The sequence below is a fragment of the Parasteatoda tepidariorum genome, chromosome X2 (assembly GCF_043381705.1).
Source record: "Parasteatoda tepidariorum isolate YZ-2023 chromosome X2, CAS_Ptep_4.0, whole genome shotgun sequence".
NCBI lineage: Eukaryota > Metazoa > Arthropoda > Arachnida > Araneae > Theridiidae > Parasteatoda > Parasteatoda tepidariorum.
The window spans coordinates 15,109,310-15,128,050 of record NC_092215.1 but is presented as its reverse complement, the minus strand read 5'-3'; the positions used below and the strand labels follow the sequence as shown (position 1 = coordinate 15,128,050).

Here is an 18,741-nt window from a genome sequence, read left to right as displayed (position 1 = left end):
AAATTATTATTTAGTTATAAAATTTCAAAAATCCCTCTAACTATAATCCTCCCCCCCGAAAAAAAATAATCTCTCCCTACCAAATATTAAAAAATATCCACAAAATTATTTTTTAGTTATAAATTATATAAAAAAAGTGCCCTACTTAAAAATGTTATGGTTCCTTGACTTGCCCCCCTTCAAGTTAGTCCGAGCACTTGTTACTTGTATTTGCGCCCGAAACCCTCAGTATTTTGTTAAACACTTTTTTTGGCTTAACAGTTTTCAAAATGCATGCGAAGTTAGAGATAAATCAGAGGTTGCTACTTTTCTTTAACTCATTAAAAAAAAAAAAAAATATATCATTTCGAAAAACTTCTTTTCGTTATAAAATATTGAGCCGGTGTGTTCGTGCTGAGCCTTTTTTAAACTCCAATCTCTACCTTTTTTTTTTCATTTTGAAATTTTACGAAAAAAAAAGAAGAAAGAAGTCATTGACAGGCGTACTTTTAAAACAGTTTCGATCTTCTAAAGCCGTTAAAATAAACATTGCGAAAGGTGTACTATTGTTTATATTTTCTCTGGAAATGATACCTCAAAACTAAAATTTATTAGAGATTATTCATTATTAGTTTTGATTTGTAGCTAACAAGTCACGTTCAATTTACGCTCTTCTCCCAAACTCGGACTAGTGGTGCACCAAGTTTAAATTTCTACACGGAATTCACGTAAGTATTTTGATATTTTATTTTTATTTATTTATTTTATATATTTATTTTATGTATTTATTTTATATATTTATTTTATATATTTATTTTATATATTTATTTTATATATATTTATTTTACATATTTATTTTTGTTTTATTTTCTTTAAATTGCAACTAATTTTATTGAGCTTGAATTAAAACCATATGTTAGCTCAATGACGTCTAAACTGCAGTGCAATTGAAAAAGCAACGTAAGTGGTTCATGGTAGGTTTCGATGAAAGTGACTTGATAACTATTTTCTTTCTATTGCTAATGCTATGAATGCTAAAATAGAATTTCAAAATACTGATAACAAAATTTAATTTTGGAAAAAAAACTTTTTGCAATGAATAGCTTATCATACAAAAATGCCTAATGTATTAAAATTTCAATTTTGAGTTTTTTTTTCGCTTACGTTTATTTTTCTATTGCACGGTACTTTGGATGGTTGACCGAATGTAAACAATAACAAGCTTTCTAAAATCGGAAGAAATTTAGAAAACTTTCAGTCTATCCCTCCACTTATGTTATGCTTACGAGGCAGGGCCGGATTAAGCATAGGCGGGGCCCTAGGCCATTCAAATTTTTGGGGCCCTTAGATTAAATTTTTTTCTCGTCTCGTATATTTTTTATTATTTCAAATACAGTCGAACCTCGCTAACTCGAACCTCGATTTCACGAATTTTTCGATATCTCGAAGAAAAAAAAATTCCCTTCAAATTTCCTATACACTCAATGTTAAAAAAAACTTGATTTCACGAATTTTTTTTTCTAATCCCTTTGATAACTTGAATTTTTTTCTCCATAAATAGTGTAGATTTTCCTTCTAAAAGTAAAAAAATATTCCAAAAAAAAAAAAAAATTTTAAGAATGGCTGACAAGGCATGGAATGATGTGTCCTCCTCTACGATAATAAATGGCTTCAAGAAGTCTGGATTCATTAAAGATCACGAAAGTAGTCAAACAATCAATATCGTTAATTCTGCTGAAAACTACACTGAAAATGATTGGAACAGACTGACCGGACTCATGAAGCTTGATGACATGAAATTTCCTGACTTTGTAAACGTAGATGATGCAGTAACAGTGTGTGGTCAGTGGGATGATAATGATATCATCGTGCAAACGAAAGCTTCTTGCGAACTATCAGAAGAAGAGGAAGAGGAAATCGAAGATTTACCGCCCAATGTTACTGACAAACAAGCACTTTCTGTAGTAGACACTGTAAGGAGATTTATTGAGGGGCAGCCGAATATGTCACAGGAGACATTTAAAGCTATAGTCCACTTAGAAAGTGTTATAGAAAAACTTTCTTACACATCTCTAAAGCAAACAACAATTGAATTTTTTTTTTAATGAAAGTGTAAAAAGTGTTTTTAAAATAAATATGGAATAATAAATAAGTTTTTTAAAACCCTTTTTTTTATTCTACCATCGATCTCATGCGATTTTCGATAATTCGAATTTTCGATATCTCGAATTTTTTCTCCTCTGCCTTCAGTTTCGAGATATCGAGGTTTGACTGTAAAAAAATATTTATATGTCTTTTCATTTAAGAAAGCATATTTTAAATAAAAATAAATAATAATAAATTAAATTTTACTTTATTTTGTTAAATTAAAACTAAAAAATATTCATAACATTTTATAATCATGACATATATGTTTGAAATAGATTTCTTTTTTTAAAAAAATCATTGTTTTTCTTAGTTTTTTTAAATTTATTTTAAAAAAATACATTTAAAGGGGGCCCCAGGCCATGGCCCAGTCTGGCCTGGGCCAATCCGGCACCGTTACGAGGTGATGTGTAAACCGGTTTAGTTTTATTATTGTGATTTGTGTTTGAATTTACGCATAATTTTACCATTCATAATAATGTTTTGTAATTTATAAATTCTACAAGGTTGTGAGCCTGAAAAATTTAAAAAAAAATTAATATCGCACCTTAAATAAAGTGAAAGGTTTGCCATGTATTGAGTGATATCCCTCATTGGCTATATTAGTGTAAAATATCGCAGTTTGTTATTTTTTGTATAGCTTGCGGAGTCTTAAGAATTCATTTGTTTTTGTGAAATTTAAATTGATTGATGACAATACAATAAGAAAGATGCTGCTTTTTTGAACCCACTGGAACAAGAAAACGGGAAAGGCCGCGGTTGAGATGGGCGGACTCGGTGGAGTCAGATTTTCTTGCAATTAATGAAAAGAATTGGAGATCGAATATAAATTGGAAATCATTATGGAGAAATCTTCCGAGGAAGGCTCCCAGCGGACTGTCTGGCTAACTATGATGATGATGATGAAATTTAAATTGAAAGAGCGCGTTTTATTGTAAACATCACAAGTATGATAATATGAACCGTGATGGCTCAGGGGATAGTCCCTTGTCTTCTGAGTTGGGTTCAAAATTACAAGGCTACGGAGTTGAACGTTAGTATTCCTAAACCCAAAAATTGGGTCGGATGTTTAACGACGGTTATAAAAATAATAAGTATGATAATATGGCCTGGTTGGTAGGGCACTGGGCCCATGCCTAAGAGCTCGTGGGTTCGATCCCAGCCTGCCGAAGACTCTCCATGTAGTAAATGGTGACTGATACACGTTAAATCTGTCTAGTCACAAAGTCCTCTATGTTCCCATAACAAATCAATGCCTCTGGGAGTACTGATCCAGTAGTTTCCTTGTCTTCTGGATTGGTACAAAATTAGAAGGCTACGGAGTTGAACATTAGTAGTCGTAAACCCAAATTAGGTCGGCTGTTCAACGACGGTTATAAAATAAAATAAAAAAGGTATGATAATATTGAATAATTATTAGCTTTAAGTCGAATTTTTACCCCTCGCGTCATCCTTGCTTAAGATTTTTGTTTCTATTATTTAAATAATTTACCTGACGTTTTTTTTCATTTAGTTTTTTTTCCTTCAGAAATTTAGTTTTAAGAGCAAATAACACTCCCCCTACAAAAAATTATAGATCTTTCGATAAATTATTAATTTGTATGCTTTTTTTGGGATTCAGATTTGTTTAATAAAAAATTATAACACGATATGTTAGCTTAATGACGTGTATAGAAATTGGTTAAGACAGAACAGTCGCCAAACTTTGCGGAGTCTGTGGGAAAATGGTTTGCATAAGATGCGTCATTAGATTTTTTTTGTTTTGTTATTAAAAAGCAGTTTAATTTTATTATTAGTGTTTTTTCAACTCAATTCTTTTCCAGTACTAAGATAAGCACCTTTGTACTTGTTCAGTTTTCAATGTTAAATGTTTGAGAACAGCATAGAAAATCTGATTCAAACTTAGCTTTGCAGATATGCAAAAAGGTGCAGTGAAGGGTTAAGAGGTTATTTTTAATTTGTGTGTTCTCCATATTTTTTTCTACTTAAAAAGCTTTTGATAATACATATTTTATTATTAGACAGTACAATACCTTTAAAAAATGTAGAAAATATAGGAACTGCTTTATCAGATTAAAAGATATAGCGCTTGTTAATTTTTAGAACTTATATTAATTTTTCCTCAAAATTTTAAAGCAATTAAATTATGCTCTTACTTGTTTTGAGTAAATAATTTAAAATTATACGTTTCTTATTTTTCAGATATTTTAAAAACTAATTTTATTAAAATTGAAACTGATGAAAACCGATTTGGATTACGCTAAAAAAATTCTTCTAACGTCAGTTGCATAAAAATTAAGATACTTATCAAAAATCTAAAAACAAGCAACTGTATACCATTTAACTACCTATCAAAATCTGTTGATCGCAGAATTGTATTGGCATGATTTTGTCATAAAAAATTGAAAGAAAATCTAAATAAGCACACTCTTTATACCGCAAACTGTGATTGAGTGTCAACCTTCCATTTTACGAGTATTGGAAGATGCTACTGGGTATATCAATCATTGGTTTCTTTGTGAAAATTAAATAAAAAGGATTAAAAGCATTTTCAGTATTTTCTCACCCCGTTTGAGGATGGTTGAGTTCGGTCCGAAGAAGAAGAACCTCTTAAAGATAGAGAAAAAGAAATGCTGAATTGAGAAATTGTGAAGGAAGGTTGGTAGGTACTTTATTTACGTCGCACTAGAACTGCACAATGGGCTATTGGCGACGGCCTGGGAAACATCCCTGAGGATGATCTTAAGACATGCCTCCGCAAGTTTGATCTTCTGCTGGGGGATGGTTCTCCTGCTTTGGTAGCCTGACGACCTGCGCGCGAAGTCAAGCCCTTTACGGTAGAACAGTTTAGCGAGGACTGATACTGCACACCCTCGGTCCTTACGTAGGCTGATCAAAGTGGTCACCCACCCGCTTACTGACCGCAGCCAGTAATGCTTAACTTCGGTGTTCTACAGGGAACCGTGTCTTTAAGATCAGTCCACTCCGGGACGCCTAGAAGTGTTATCGTAATAGTTAAAAATAGAAACGCATATAGTATAAGAAAATTAATTAGCTTACCGAAATGCAGACATTTTTCAATTTCATGTCATTTACGAAATTTTTTACGCAGCATTAAATTTTTTTTGGCAGCACATAAAAGGATAGGTGGGTTTCGTATTTTTTATTTTTATTTTATAAGAAAATTCAGTTTTGAAATATATGAGTTTCTCTGTTGTTGTTGTTGTTTATTTACGTCGCACTAGAGCAGCACAATGGGGTATTGGCGACGGTCTGGGAAACATCCCAGAGGATGATCCGAAGACATGCCATCGCAATTTTGATCCTCTGCGGAGGGGATGTCATCCCCGCTTCGGTAGCCCGACGACCTGTGAGTTTCTCTGTGCCACGATGAGAAGTCATGTCAATACAGTTGACTTTAGAATCAAAATGCTATATTAATTAAGATACAAATATATATTTTTAAAATTATAGAAAGTTATATTTTAAATGGTAGTCAAATCTTTGTTGAACTCCTATATTTTTTATTATATTTTATTGAAATTACATACATTTGCTGACTTGTGTGCTTAATATGTAGGCTTATAAGTCATTGTCAAGTAGAAAATACAGATAGAACAATTCAGAGAAAGACATCACAAAGAATACATCCAGGGTTACGGCGGGATTCGAACCCGCTACCTCCACGCTTAACAGAGCGTTTGGACCGGCGATACCGCTCGGCCAGGGAGGCCCCATTGAACTCCTATACTATACATTGTTATCTGAGTTAAACTTTGAAATTTGATTCGAATAAGAAATATTTTGGCAAGGTCCTGGCCAGGTGGCCGAGCGGTAAGCGTGCCTGACTGTGAAGCCAATGGTTGTGGGTTCGAATCCAGCTCAGGGCATGGATGTTTGTCTTTGTGTGTTGTTCTCTATTGTGTGAACGGGTCCCACCGTATAAACGGGTATCTGTGGCAGTGTGGCGTGTGTAATGTTGCTTGCTTTCCATGACTTAGGTTCACAAGTACCCACTGGGTAACGTTAAATGAGCAACACTTCCGGCATCTTCCCAGGTGAAGTATGAAAGTTCAGTGCCTGCAGTAGAAAGTTCGCATCATGAAACTCACACTTAAAAAGTAATCCCACTAATAAGATCCCCTAATGTAAAAACTTTAAACGCGATGTTTTAAAGTAAAGTTTGAAATGAATGTAACAATTTTTAGAAGCTTTCAAGGTCTCTCCTATGAATCTTATTTAATTTCTAAAATAAATAAATAATCTTTCACCCCCCCCCCAAAAAAAGAGTAAAATTAGAGTTCTCGTGACATACAAGACAATTTTGCATTTCTTTATTAAATTATTTCCTTATTAACTTTTAGAACTATATGTTTCATATAAAAATCTTATGAACATTCAGCACAAAAATTAAGGTTGTCTTATGATATTTGGAATTTAATTTATACTTTTAGATTACTTCAGATTTTTACATTAAAGATGTCATATATTGAAGCTAAATGGGTGATTATCATATTGTGCTTGTTGCTCTGTCCTATGACTATGAAGATGGAAGGTAAGTTAGTTCTCTGAGAACTGGCTATTCAATTTAAAAGTGAATTCCTGATTACAGTGTTGTAGAAGCCACTAAAATTTCATGACATCTCTGTCCCATCTCATGTCTCTCTGAATCTGCAGCATGAAATGTTTCTGTGAGCAAATAAATAACTTGTCATTTAACCTATTCGTTCAGTAGTCCGCGCCGCTGAAGAGACAATCCTAAATGGTGCACCGTGCCGAGAAGTGCGCACATTGAGGGTGTTCGTATTTAAGTGCTAGCTAACAATATATTTAGAGATAGTGCGAGGATTATAATTAAAAATCTATTCAGGATAATTCAAGATATAATCTTAGTAATTTTATTCAGCATGATAAACTTTGAAACAGGGGTTGACTCACAAACCCACATTGCGATTTTGCATTCCTACTTAGATTCTTAGCTTAGCTTAGATTCTCGCAAAAATACACTTTTCGTGGTGTTAATTCAATATAGGTTTATAGAAAATTGATCAGTAGCAGTTTGGGGGAGCAGATTGATTCGGTTATCAAACCGCATCATGCTAACGCTGCTTAAATACTGCGTTCGTACACACATGTTGTCGCGTGGATGCCTTCTAAAAACGACACTCAACGAAAAAGCTAACTGGTATAAAATTACAAAGGTCCCCGCACAAGCCTAATCTAAATTAATTCTCTGTCAAATTGGTGGGAAATATAATACGTTGTAGTTCAAAACATTCTGATCAAACATTCTCATTGACACAAAATCAAAAAATCGGTTGTTTCCGAGGAATGGAGACTCAAACATAAATATTAATTCTCTAATACCGTCACGAAACTAGAATTTACCCATGTGCACCAAGTAAAGGTTATCGTAAAGGAATTTGTAAATGAAAGCATTTAAAGTTAGATTATGTAATGAAAGGACTTGTAGGATGTCAGGCTAAATAGGTAGATGAGCTTAGGCTAAATGAATAGCCAGCATTATTTCTTTGCATTCACCTTAGCCAATGTTACGCGCAAGCATTGGATTAGCACCTATCACTGCAGTGACCGTTGCACAGTGGGCCAACATCCAAGGTTTCGTGGTCAAAATTAATATTTCAATAAAATTTGTTTCAAAATTTGTATTTAGCGTTTTTTTATGTGCAGGTAAATTGAATTTATAGTTGAAAATTTGAAATACACAAAAAATACCTCCCCCCCCCCAAAAAAAATGGCGGCTGAAATATGGCAAGCAAAAATAAAAAAATTATATAGTACGTAAAAATAATTAAATATAGCAATGAAAATAAAATAATTTTCGTAATTTTACATTAAAAATGAAAAGCAAATTATATTTCCGGAGTAATATTACAAAATGACGCGAATTAATTACAAAATAACGCGAAAACATGAAAAAAACATAATTTTTGTTTTTCGGTATATTTAGTCCACCTTTGCAATACGGGCAAAATGGGGCAGGTTTTTTCGAAAGATGAAATATCAAAGAAGACAACAAAAAAAAGTTTAGCTAATTACCTCGTGGAACTTTTTGGAACTAAGTTTCGAAAGTCATTCAAACATTGTAAATTGTCAAATGATAAGATATAAACTATAAGTTTGTCAAGAGTCAACTAATCCAATAAATTGAAAAATTGTACTTTAATTTACTACTATTTACTCTGATAAAAATGTAGCAGCAAGGTGAAATTCCTATATATATTTCTAAAATAAAAATTTAAAAGTTGCATTTAAAACAATTTTTTTAACATATTTTTCATTAAATTGTACTCTCGTCGGTCCAAAAAGTAAATTATAATGTTTGGAATGATTATTATGAATGCTTAATTTGGGATATATTAAAACTGCCTACACATATTTTAGTTGAAAAATTAATTTTCTTCTTTTGATCAAAGATCATAGTCTTCTGGCCCACAGTGCGTTGCATATATCTCACATGTTTGAAGCTCCGTATTTCGAAAACTATTCAATTTTGGACGTTGTGTCAATGAGAACTTTTGCTCAGAATGTTATGAATTGTAACATATTAAATTTTCTTCCGATTTGATCGAGAATTAATTTCCGTAAGATTTCTGTAAGATCCTTTGAATTCAATGCCTCAGCGCAAAATTTTTAACAAAAAAACATTATAAGATATCAAGACTTTATATTACTGTAAGAACCTAGCAAATAACTTATGTAAGCTGGTGCAAAGTTTTAGAAAAATAAATGACTTTGGAAAATAAGACTTACGGAAGAAATGACTTTTTGAAAAATATTTTTTTTTAAGCAACACTATAAAAATATTTTATTTTAAATTATCAGTTTTTAAAATATTTGAAAACTTTATCATTACAAATAAAAAAAATCTAACATATTGCTGATTTTCAATCTTTTAGGACAGAACTCAGAAAATCCTCTTTCTTCCAATGGGTTTCTCTCTTACAACGCCAGTAAAGCGGCAATGGAAACTGCAATTGAGACTTATAAACATTCTTTTGGAATTAATTTGTGGTATGAAGCTCAAGTAGTTACCTATGCTAATACAGGAGTTTTTTTATCGGATAGAACCCGAATTATTGCTTTTTTCACTCTTAGTTTGTTTATAATTAGTCTCATAATAGTAGTAGCACTCTTAGATTAGTTTAGCCGTAAGGAAAACGTTAACGTTAGCCTAAAAATAATGAATTAATCATTCCAGCTCTTCATATAACTTTAAACAATGTTAACTTTTGTGATATCATTGGAAAAAAAATTATTTTTTGTATATGAATTAATATTTTAACAGAAATTTGTCAATATTTTAATAAAAAACTCGTAAATATTTTAATAAAAAATTTACAAGTCTGTCAATGTTGTCTTAATTGCTTAATTTATATTGCGAATATTCACTAAGGAAATGAATGTTTTAGTTGTGATTAATTTTTACCTGCACTTTGTGTAACACACACGCACACACTCTCTCTCTCTCTATATATATATATATTGTATATATATACAGGGTGGTCCCGAATTCATGGTACAAACTTTAATGGTAGGTACAGGACATTGTAACAATGATTTATTGTATAGGAATGTATAGTCGCAAGTGACGCGGTGAGGCGTAAACAGGGGAAATAAAAGGAAAGAGAAATGGAGTGATCGGTTGGTATCATTGCCGGTAGAGGGCAGTAGATGTCTAGCCGCAGTGGAAAATGATGCATCGCAGTAGGGAAAAGCGCCATTCACAATTGTGCTGCCGTAGACGATGGGTGACTTTACGTATGCAGAAAAAGCAGACATGCATTACATGTACGGCCGTGCAAATGGTAACGGCAGAGCTGCGTTACGAATGTATCGCGCGGAGTATCCTGATCGACGAATGCCGGATCATAGAATTTTTCAACGGTTACATCGNGAGAGAGAGAGAGAGAGAGAGAGAGAGAGAGAGAGAGAGAGAGAGAGAGAGAGAGAGAGAGAGAGAGAGAGAGAGAGAGAGAGAGAGAGAGAGAGAGAGAGAGAGAGAGATAGAGAGAGATAGAGAGAGAGAGAGAGAGAGAGAGAGAGAGAGAACACAGGTTTTTTTTGAAAGCTTAAAAAGATCTCTATGATTGCGAATCAAATTTTGGTGCTGGTCTTTTAACGCGAAGCTACACCATACCAATTGAAATTTGTTTTGTCTAAGAAGACCCCGGCTTGTTGCAAGAGCAGTGTACTGTCCACCTTTCAAAAGAAATCCTTTCGACTATAAGTCTGAGGATGTCTACTACCATGGAAACAAGTGTAAGCTTATTTCTGATGGCGAAAAAATGGCATGACACTCCCTACCTTACAAAAGTAAAAACAGTTAACTTCATTCATCCATTCGAAGTGATTTATCTTCATAATTACTGCTTACGTGCGTGTCTAGTGTCTGCAGAAGTTCTCCTGACGTTATTATTTTTTCTATTTTAATGCATTTTTGCCTTTGATGGCGTAGTTCCGATTAGAGAAAGATCAGGGAGCACTTGCAGTGCTTATCCTCTCTTGTGTGGTAAATAGTTTGGGAAAATTTACATGAACCTATAGTCTTTGTAATTTTATTTGGTTTTCATAAACTACTTCTGAATCTAGATTTGGCTTGCTCTTGCACCGAACTCCTGAACTATATAGCTGTTTCAATGCTATGAGCAATCAGGGTAGAAACAAGAATAAAAAAAACAATGCCACAATTTATTGTTTAAAAAATATCATACAATTTTCTTTGTAATACATGTTGAAACGTGATTACTGGCTTGTAAGAGGAAATTGAAAACTTCAATTAGGAAAGCCAAGTTTAGAACGCATTTTACAATATTAATTTACTTGCTCAAATATAGGCTCCGCAATATTTATTTTTGATATTTTCAGTAGTTTGCTTCGCTAAAAGTTTCCATTTTGAATTAGAGTTCTAGCCTCTGATAAACGTTGAAAATTGTGATTTTTCCGAAATAGTGATAATTTTAAAAATAGAGAGTTTAGCATATGATTTTAGAAATTTGCTATGCAAAACTTTTATTTTATGACTGATTTTTTCAGCGATCGTCACATTAAAACGGAGCTGCAACACTAAACACTTTAAATAACACAAGCTTAGAAATATATTTTATTCAATATTCATAACAAAACTTTTTTTGACAAATGTCAGTATTCAAAAAATAACATTTTTATTCAGAATGAAATCATGTTTAGAATTTGGTATAATTTTTTACTGAAAATTGCCAAAAGTTTCAAGGGGGCAGAAGACTTTAAACTCTGTATTACACATGTTTCATTACATGTATCAATGCGAGAAGTTTTGGGAACTATATAGTTGAAAGAGTAAAGAATCCTTAGACAAAAGGATTATAGAGCTTAAGGGTGAACAGTTTTGAGATGCGATTATCATACAGTTTTTACTTCAAACTGCAACCCATTGATCTGAAACTGGTCTAATTTATTTTGAATATTATATAGATACAAGTTGCTTTATGCCCCGCTTCAAAAATATTGAAAATTTACAAATTCTGATTACACGCAAGTAAAATGTCCCTTCTGTAATTGTTTAGAGAGAAATCTTTTTAAATTTTTAAATTAGATTTATAAAGATTATAAAAACTTAAACTTTTGTACCCATGCAAAAGTTTGAGACTATTTCAAGTCTCATTCATTTTAAACGTCATACGATCAAGTTTATATAAAATATTAATCCTTTCCTCAATGGCACGACAGCCCCGGGTGGGCCCTGGCCTTCTCAATCAACTTCCTCCAGGCCTGCCTCTGCCTGGCAGTTGTCTTCCAGTTTGAGACTTTTAAGACTGAAATGTCTCTTTCCACGCAGTCGGCCCATCTCAGCTTTGGTCGACCTTGGTGGGCCTTGGTCCGATGGGCTGAGCCGAAAAGATTATGTTTGTCGAACGCTCTCTGTTCATTCGAATGATGTGACCAGACCATTAAAATATTAATAGCATGAACTTTACTGCCCAAGCGCTAATAAAAAGTTTATTTTGAATTTTAATATTCTCTTGAAAGTTCACATCCGACATACAAAAAAAAAAAAAAAATTAAGTTTCGAATATGTAAATTTTAAGAAAAATTATACACCGAAGAGCTATTACATTATGACCACCCTGCTAATAACATGTAGGGCCACCTTTAGCCCTCAAAACTGCTAGCACCCGCCGTGGCATTGATTCCACAAGGTGCTGATAGGTAGTCTGGGATACCTGGTACCAAGCGCTCGCCAACTGGTCCTGCAATTCCCTCACATTGCGAGGGGGGTAGCTTGGCAGCACGAATTTAGCTTTCCAAGTAGGACCACAAATGCTCTATTGGATTAAGGTCAGGTGAATTTGGGAGTCAAGACATGATTTGAAAATCACTGGAATGTTCCTCGACGATTCGACCCTTATGACATGGTGCATTATCCTGTTGGTAAACACCATCCCCCGCAGGAAAAACTGTTGCCATGAATGGGTGAACCTGGTCTGCAACTATGTTCAAGTAGCTTACAGACGTCAGGGATTGTTCTATGAGGATTATGGGTCCTAATGTGCCCCATGGAAACATTGTTCCTGGGCGAGAAACCATGAAAACCTGGGCGAGCCCATTGTTATAGATGGAGGGTGGTCATAATGTAATGGCTCTTCGGTTTAAGTCTTAATTAGTTTACCTATAATTGAACACGCAGAATGCATTCTCAAGAGTGACAGGCAGCCAAATTTAGAAAGTAAATTAATTTTTTCCATATCAAATTATTTTTAGTATCCCCAGAAGAGTTCTTAAAAATCTTCTGAAATTTCCTTGATGGAACAGTTTATTGTCTGAATAGAAATCTGTTATTTGTCAAAAATTGTTTCCAGAACAATTTGCTTATCTTACTTATATCATACCCCAAAATCTTAAATTAGTGCTGAAAGATATCAAAGAAACATAAGCTGAACCCGGCAGTCATTTGTGATAACGATTTTCTTTTGCCAGATTACCTAAAATAAAACTTTACTCAATTTAGTGGCAAGTTACACTGTGTTATCATTTACTTTATGACAACCAAGCCTAAAGCAAAAATTTCACCAACCCTTCGTGCAGTGGATTCTGTAGCAGGAGTTTTTAAAAAGACGAAACCGCTAAAAGTTGAAGACTAAACTCCATGTTTGCACACTAACCATATGACTGGAGACCCCTATAAAGATTTAAAAATTTAAGAGTGGTAGCCTATTTATTTGTGACACTACGAGTAAATAGTTAAAACGGCTAAGAGAGAAATATGCAGTTTACAATCTGAATACATGGTTCAGATTCGGAACACTTTATAAACTGAACATAGTAAGGAGTTACGATAACATCCAGACACTGCAAATCTGCCAAAAGTCTTTACTATAGGACGAATGTTTAGTGTCTAGGATTAATGCTTTGCAGTATCTATTAAAACACCTAGAAATTAGGCCTCTGCACTAGGCTCAATTTAGCAATCAGACGCAACAGTCTGCACCGCTAAACTGAGCAGTCTGGAAAAAAGATAAATGTTTGGATTACTACAGAATCTTATTTCTTGCTAATGGCAACCCGGGCGAAAGGCTTCTAGAATGTGCTGTGTGTAACCAACAGGTTTGTGTTTTGAAACAGTTTATAATAATTCACGTAGAATGATAGATTGGAATACAAAAGTTATTCGAGTTCAAAAGGTTTAAGAAACTAAACATTTGCCGAGAAATTACAGAACTTACTTTTCTACCAACAATGTTTCGACTCAAAATCTTTAAATTTATGATGTATACTAAACTAAAAAAAACACTTTAAAACTAAGAGAGTTTATTGAAAGGTAATATTACTACATTTTAGTTGTTATAGGACAACTTTGGATTCTTTTGTACAATTACCGGGAGCTTCACGCATGCTACATTTTCTTTAGATTTTGGGTCTTTCACAGCAAATCCAATTTCCATGTAACCCTAAAAAAGAAATAAATCTCCAAATTCAATGAATACTAAAAGTAAAAATAAAGTACGCTTTCAATTTGAAAGGAAATTATTGGATCTAAACTTAGATTTTAAATTTATTTTCTGCGTAATTTAGCTTAAATTTAACATTAGATCAAGGTTGCAGCAAGAGCTTAATCATATTCTTAAATTTTATATCAGCATACTCTGGTTTAATTTGCGAAGCCAGATTCAAATAACTAGTAAGGCTGCAAGTTTAATGTATCATGGTTTAAAGAACCAATATTATAGTCCAATATTTTATAAGAGAATTTAGACTAAAAGTTAAAATTACTAAATAAATCTTAATGAGTAAAAGGGGGAGACCAAAGCCTAGTTGAATGTTTGGTTTTTAATGAACCCCCTGTAGATTATGCAGGAGACTTAGCATCTTGCTTCCAGCATCCTTTGTAAAAATTCTATGCATGTAAGCAAATATTCAGTTTAATAGCGAAATTCCTTTAAACGTTTACCCACATTTTGTCAGGTTTTTAAAAACTTCTTCGAAGTTTTATTATCTACACTTAGTTGTGTGTGCATAACTCATTTTATCCAGAATGTGATATACAATGGAAATAGAAGTTTCTGGTTTAAAATGTGGCATTCAATGAAATAAGAACCAAAATCTTATGCTGTTTCAAACGTAAAGATTAAGTACTTAGATGTGTTTAGAGTTGTTTGCCTTAGAACAAACGCCTAAGTTAAAGCGATATTTGAAAAGTGCTACAAGAACATTAAGCTTAAAAACTAATGTCACCTATAAGGCATGTTCACAAAAATCGCAGTTTATTTGGAACTCAAAATATACTGTTCAGAGGAAACTAGCCAATTCCATCCATTATTAGATTAGTTTTAAGTCAGTTTATTTTAGTAGGCCATGGAAGACTTACTCTGTTAGCATGTGACCAAAGCTATCAATAAGGAATTTTCCCAAATTTTATTTTCTTGTTAATAGTATGGAACCAAATTTGACGCAGTTTTTATCCAAGTCTGATTTCGGTACTCACTTTCAATACCTAATTTGACGAAAAAGTACTTCGCAGTATTTGAAAATGATTTAAATAAGAGCCAATTTAGACAGTCAGATAAATTTCCACAATGAAATAAAGATTGCAAAGTTTATTAACTCTAAAGCTATCCCCGATAAAAATTAAGTGTAATGAACACTTGCCGAACTATACACGTGCCGAACACTTTTAAACTTGTTTGCATGTAAAGTTAAATATTAATTTGCTTTTATTACCCATGTTTTCACCTTTTGCAGTATATTTGCTTTCAACAATTCCTTTCATTTAAGCATACCTGCCAACTTTTAAATCCTTTCGAAGATTTTCCCCAGTGGTAGTAAAATTTAATTTAAGATACAATCTTTAGGCATAAACATACGCTGTATTTTAAAAAGCTTATGTGGACTACCATGACAGTATTGCATGTTTATATATTCTCAATTTTTTTATAAATAGTGGTGGTCAAAAATATTATAAATGCGAAGAATTTAAAAGTATATACTTACTACTTTAAACACAGAAATAAAATTTTACGCCAAATGCGTAAAAAAGGCAGGTATGATTTAAGTTCAGAAGATTCAAAATATTTTAAACTGTTTTAAGATATACAGAATTTTACCTGAAGAACCAGATTACCCTGCATATTAATTTATTTAAAAATTTAAATTGGGACAATTATGTCTAAGATTAATCAGACTGCAAAGTATTATGCAGTCTAATCTAAATCATACTAAAAAATAGAAAAGCTTTAGTCAAAAGCTTCGTAAAGTTAACAAATCAAAAGTAACTTTCATAGTTTTTAGTAGAGTAGTAGCTATTTTTTTAAATAAGCTTATTTAGGAAGGACTACGTTAATTCATTAACAATTCAAAGTCCAATAAGTAAAATCTAGGAAAAATTTGCTTTTAAAAATCAGATTAAGATATTTCTAGCTGCTAATTTCATAGATTTTGCTCCGTACTCAGTTTTTTCCAACTGAAATAAAACGTCTAATGAAAAGATAATTTTTAAGCAAGTAAAATAATGGAAGAAACTTTAGACTTACAGTTGGGTAGTATTTCATAACTTCGAATCTAAAGTTGAAGATATAGAAGTGTCCTTCATGGATTGGACAGGATGGCACAACATTTTCAATGCAAGCATTATTTCCAGAATTCATAAATGGTACCATATGATCATTGATTGTAGCGCTTGCAACAGTCTCTAGTTGAGATGCATCAAAAGCTGAAAAGAATTTTATTCTTCATTTAGTGCTTACAAAAATTAAATTTTAGAAAATAAGTCGTGAAACTTGTCGAAATGCAAGAAAAGTTACTAGTTTTGTATATTTGCAAAATATATCCATCGATGACAAGGCAAAGTCTTTAAGTTAAAAATATTAGACATTTAAGGAAAGAGTAAGTTCTTGCAACTTCAGCTTTGTGCAGCTTTAAAAAACAGGAGCCAAAGATCTTTAGATAATTTTGAAGAATTTTAACTTATGTAAACAAATGAACTAAAAAGGTTAAACTCTTACATTACATGAACTTTTAAAACGTTCATGAATCTTTACTATCGTTTATTAAAATTTAAATATAGTAAACTTTAGAGTTTTGTAGAATTATTTAGTCTTAAGCACTGTGCAAATTTTTACAAAATTATATAAAAATTCGGGTTGAATTAAAAAAACGAATTAAAATAATGTATCAAAATCCTAAGCAATACAGATTTCAAAAATATGTACCCCACAGAAATGTTCAGTTCAATTCCATCACAGAAAGTTTGTGGCTATTTTAAAGATCTACACATCTTTGTGAACTATTTATTACGAACATTACAGACATCTTTGAACGAGAGGTAATGCAGCGCAAATTCTATAAATACAGGATATTACACGATACTTAAAATACAGGATACTTTATTCTTAGCGAGGACAATGATGGAGTCTTTAACCTAGTATGTATTTCAGATAGAAAACAAAGTATTCACGATTACTTTTCTGCTTAATGAGACTGCAAAGAGTTCATTAATGACAAAAAAAAAATTAGAACAGTTGTAGAGGATGGATTAAATTCAAATTTAAGATCCACCTTAACTACATTAGAATACTCACAAATTACACTTACAAAACACTGATAAATTTCAACTCTCAAAACTACAGTTTTGAAATTCTAGAAACAGATTAGCATGCAGTCAATTTTTACATCTTTCTGAGAAATTACTCTACATAGCATATTCCGGGTTACAGGTATCAACGCATATTTTGAGTTTAAAAAGGCAAAAGTATGTTTGCATTTTAAATGCTGTTAATAAGTAAATTTCTCTAAAATTTGCATTTGTAGATACTATTTTCAGTTATATGTGCAAAACCTTTAAAACCGTTGAATTTAAAACACATAAAACAGTATTTCGTTTTAAACTCTACTCATTTTAAAACTTAGAAAATAGCAAATAAACATTGTTACGGTAACTTGCACATTTTAAATTCTGATCCATTCTTTAAGTTGGAAGCAAGTGTATCAAATTTAAAGTTCCAATGTTTGAGAGTAACTTAATATAAATACTCATGAAAGCATGATATGTCTAGTCTAACATATTCAGAAGATTTTTTATATATAGTAAAAAAAATTGTACGTATGCTAGTTGAATTTAAAATTAATTTAATAGTGAAAACTGAAACCTCGAAAGCTACTGGCTAGGTAGATTTCAAAGCAGACAACAATAAAAAAAAAATGAATAAAACTAATCCCACAACTTAGACAACTTTTTACGATAAGTTTCGTTTCACCATAGGATAGAACAAATCGGTATTAAGAATTTTTAAAATTTAAGCACTTCATAATTAGCGAATATATTGTTAGATTAGTATAAAGTATTCATTTAAAATTAAATAGATGTAGACTCGAAGTCAATAGATAAAAAGAATTCCATAAAAAGAAAAAATACATACGTGCAAGAATAGCAGCTTCAACTTTCACGCTAGTCCCATGTTCAAAAACGCAAGTTGTCCATCCTTCGTGTTCAACAGCATGACAAGGATGAATTATTACTCCAAGAACATTATTTCCACCTGCAGGTGTAAAAGAAAACAAATAGTGTTTAAAAAAAATCATAAATTATCAACATCGAAACATAAATAAAACAACAAAAACTCACTTTTACATTCCTGGAATGGTACTTGCTCAGCAAGAGAGTAGCTAATTAACAAAGTGAATGCAATTGCAAGCATTGTAATACAGCGCATTATCGGAGGAAAAAATCACGATACTATTGCTGGAAATATTTGATTACTGAGTAGCAAAACACCAAAACATGGCATTTTATATCCATTGAATGCAAATTCATCTTTTCACTTCAGTTTCAATAGCAGTAGTAAAGAAATGAATGCTACTCGCCTTTATCTACCCATTCGATTCTTGTGCCTCTTTGACCGAGCAATCTCGTTCATCTACCAAACGCTCTGTAGCGTGGCGGTAGGGAGTTCGAATCTCATCATAACCCTGGTTGTATCTTTTAATGTCCCTTTCTAAATTGTGCTATTTGTTCTTTAACCCCTCAAGGGTTTATAACCATCTTTGTAAAGAGCATACATGCCTGCATATGTATGAGTAACTTATTTTATTCCACTGTATTTCTAGTGTAGGTAGGTAAGTACT

At 32.5% G+C, this 18,741-nt stretch overlaps 1 protein-coding gene and 1 long non-coding RNA gene across 2 annotated transcripts; one reads left to right on the top strand and one right to left on the bottom strand.

Annotated features, from left to right (window-relative positions):
* The first annotated feature begins 292 nt into the window (after positions 1 to 292).
* Positions 293 to 9,429, top strand: LOC122272801 (uncharacterized). The gene is made up of 3 exons (XR_006227288.2): positions 293 to 707; positions 6,579 to 6,679; positions 9,045 to 9,429. It is a non-coding gene; the product is annotated as an uncharacterized lncRNA (long non-coding RNA).
* A 4,486-nt stretch (positions 9,430 to 13,915) lies between these two features.
* LOC107444732 (uncharacterized) lies at positions 13,916 to 18,399 on the bottom strand. The gene is made up of 4 exons (XM_016058946.3): positions 18,242 to 18,399; positions 18,036 to 18,155; positions 16,152 to 16,330; positions 13,916 to 14,072 (listed from the first exon to the last, which is right to left on the bottom strand). The coding sequence occupies exons 1-4, from the start codon at positions 18,327 to 18,329 to the stop codon at positions 13,959 to 13,961; spliced, it is 501 nt and encodes a 166-aa protein (XP_015914432.1). The 5' UTR covers positions 18,330 to 18,399; the 3' UTR covers positions 13,916 to 13,958.
* Between the last annotated feature and the right edge of the window lie 342 nt (positions 18,400 to 18,741).

What these genes read in the sequence shown, in the direction of transcription:
- LOC107444732 (XM_016058946.3), bottom strand. Translation starts at nt 18,329, where the DNA reads ATGCGCTGTATTACAATGCTTGCAATTGCATTCACTTTGTTAATTAGC. An exon ending in ACCATTCCAGGAATGTAAAA is followed by an intron (nt 18,156 to 18,241) that starts GTGAGTTTTTGT and finishes TTACACCTGCAG; the next exon opens with GTGGAAATAATGTTCTTGGA. An exon ending in TGAAGCTGCTATTCTTGCAC is followed by an intron (nt 16,331 to 18,035) that starts GTATGTATTTTT and finishes AATTCTTTTCAG; the next exon opens with CTTTTGATGCATCTCAACTA.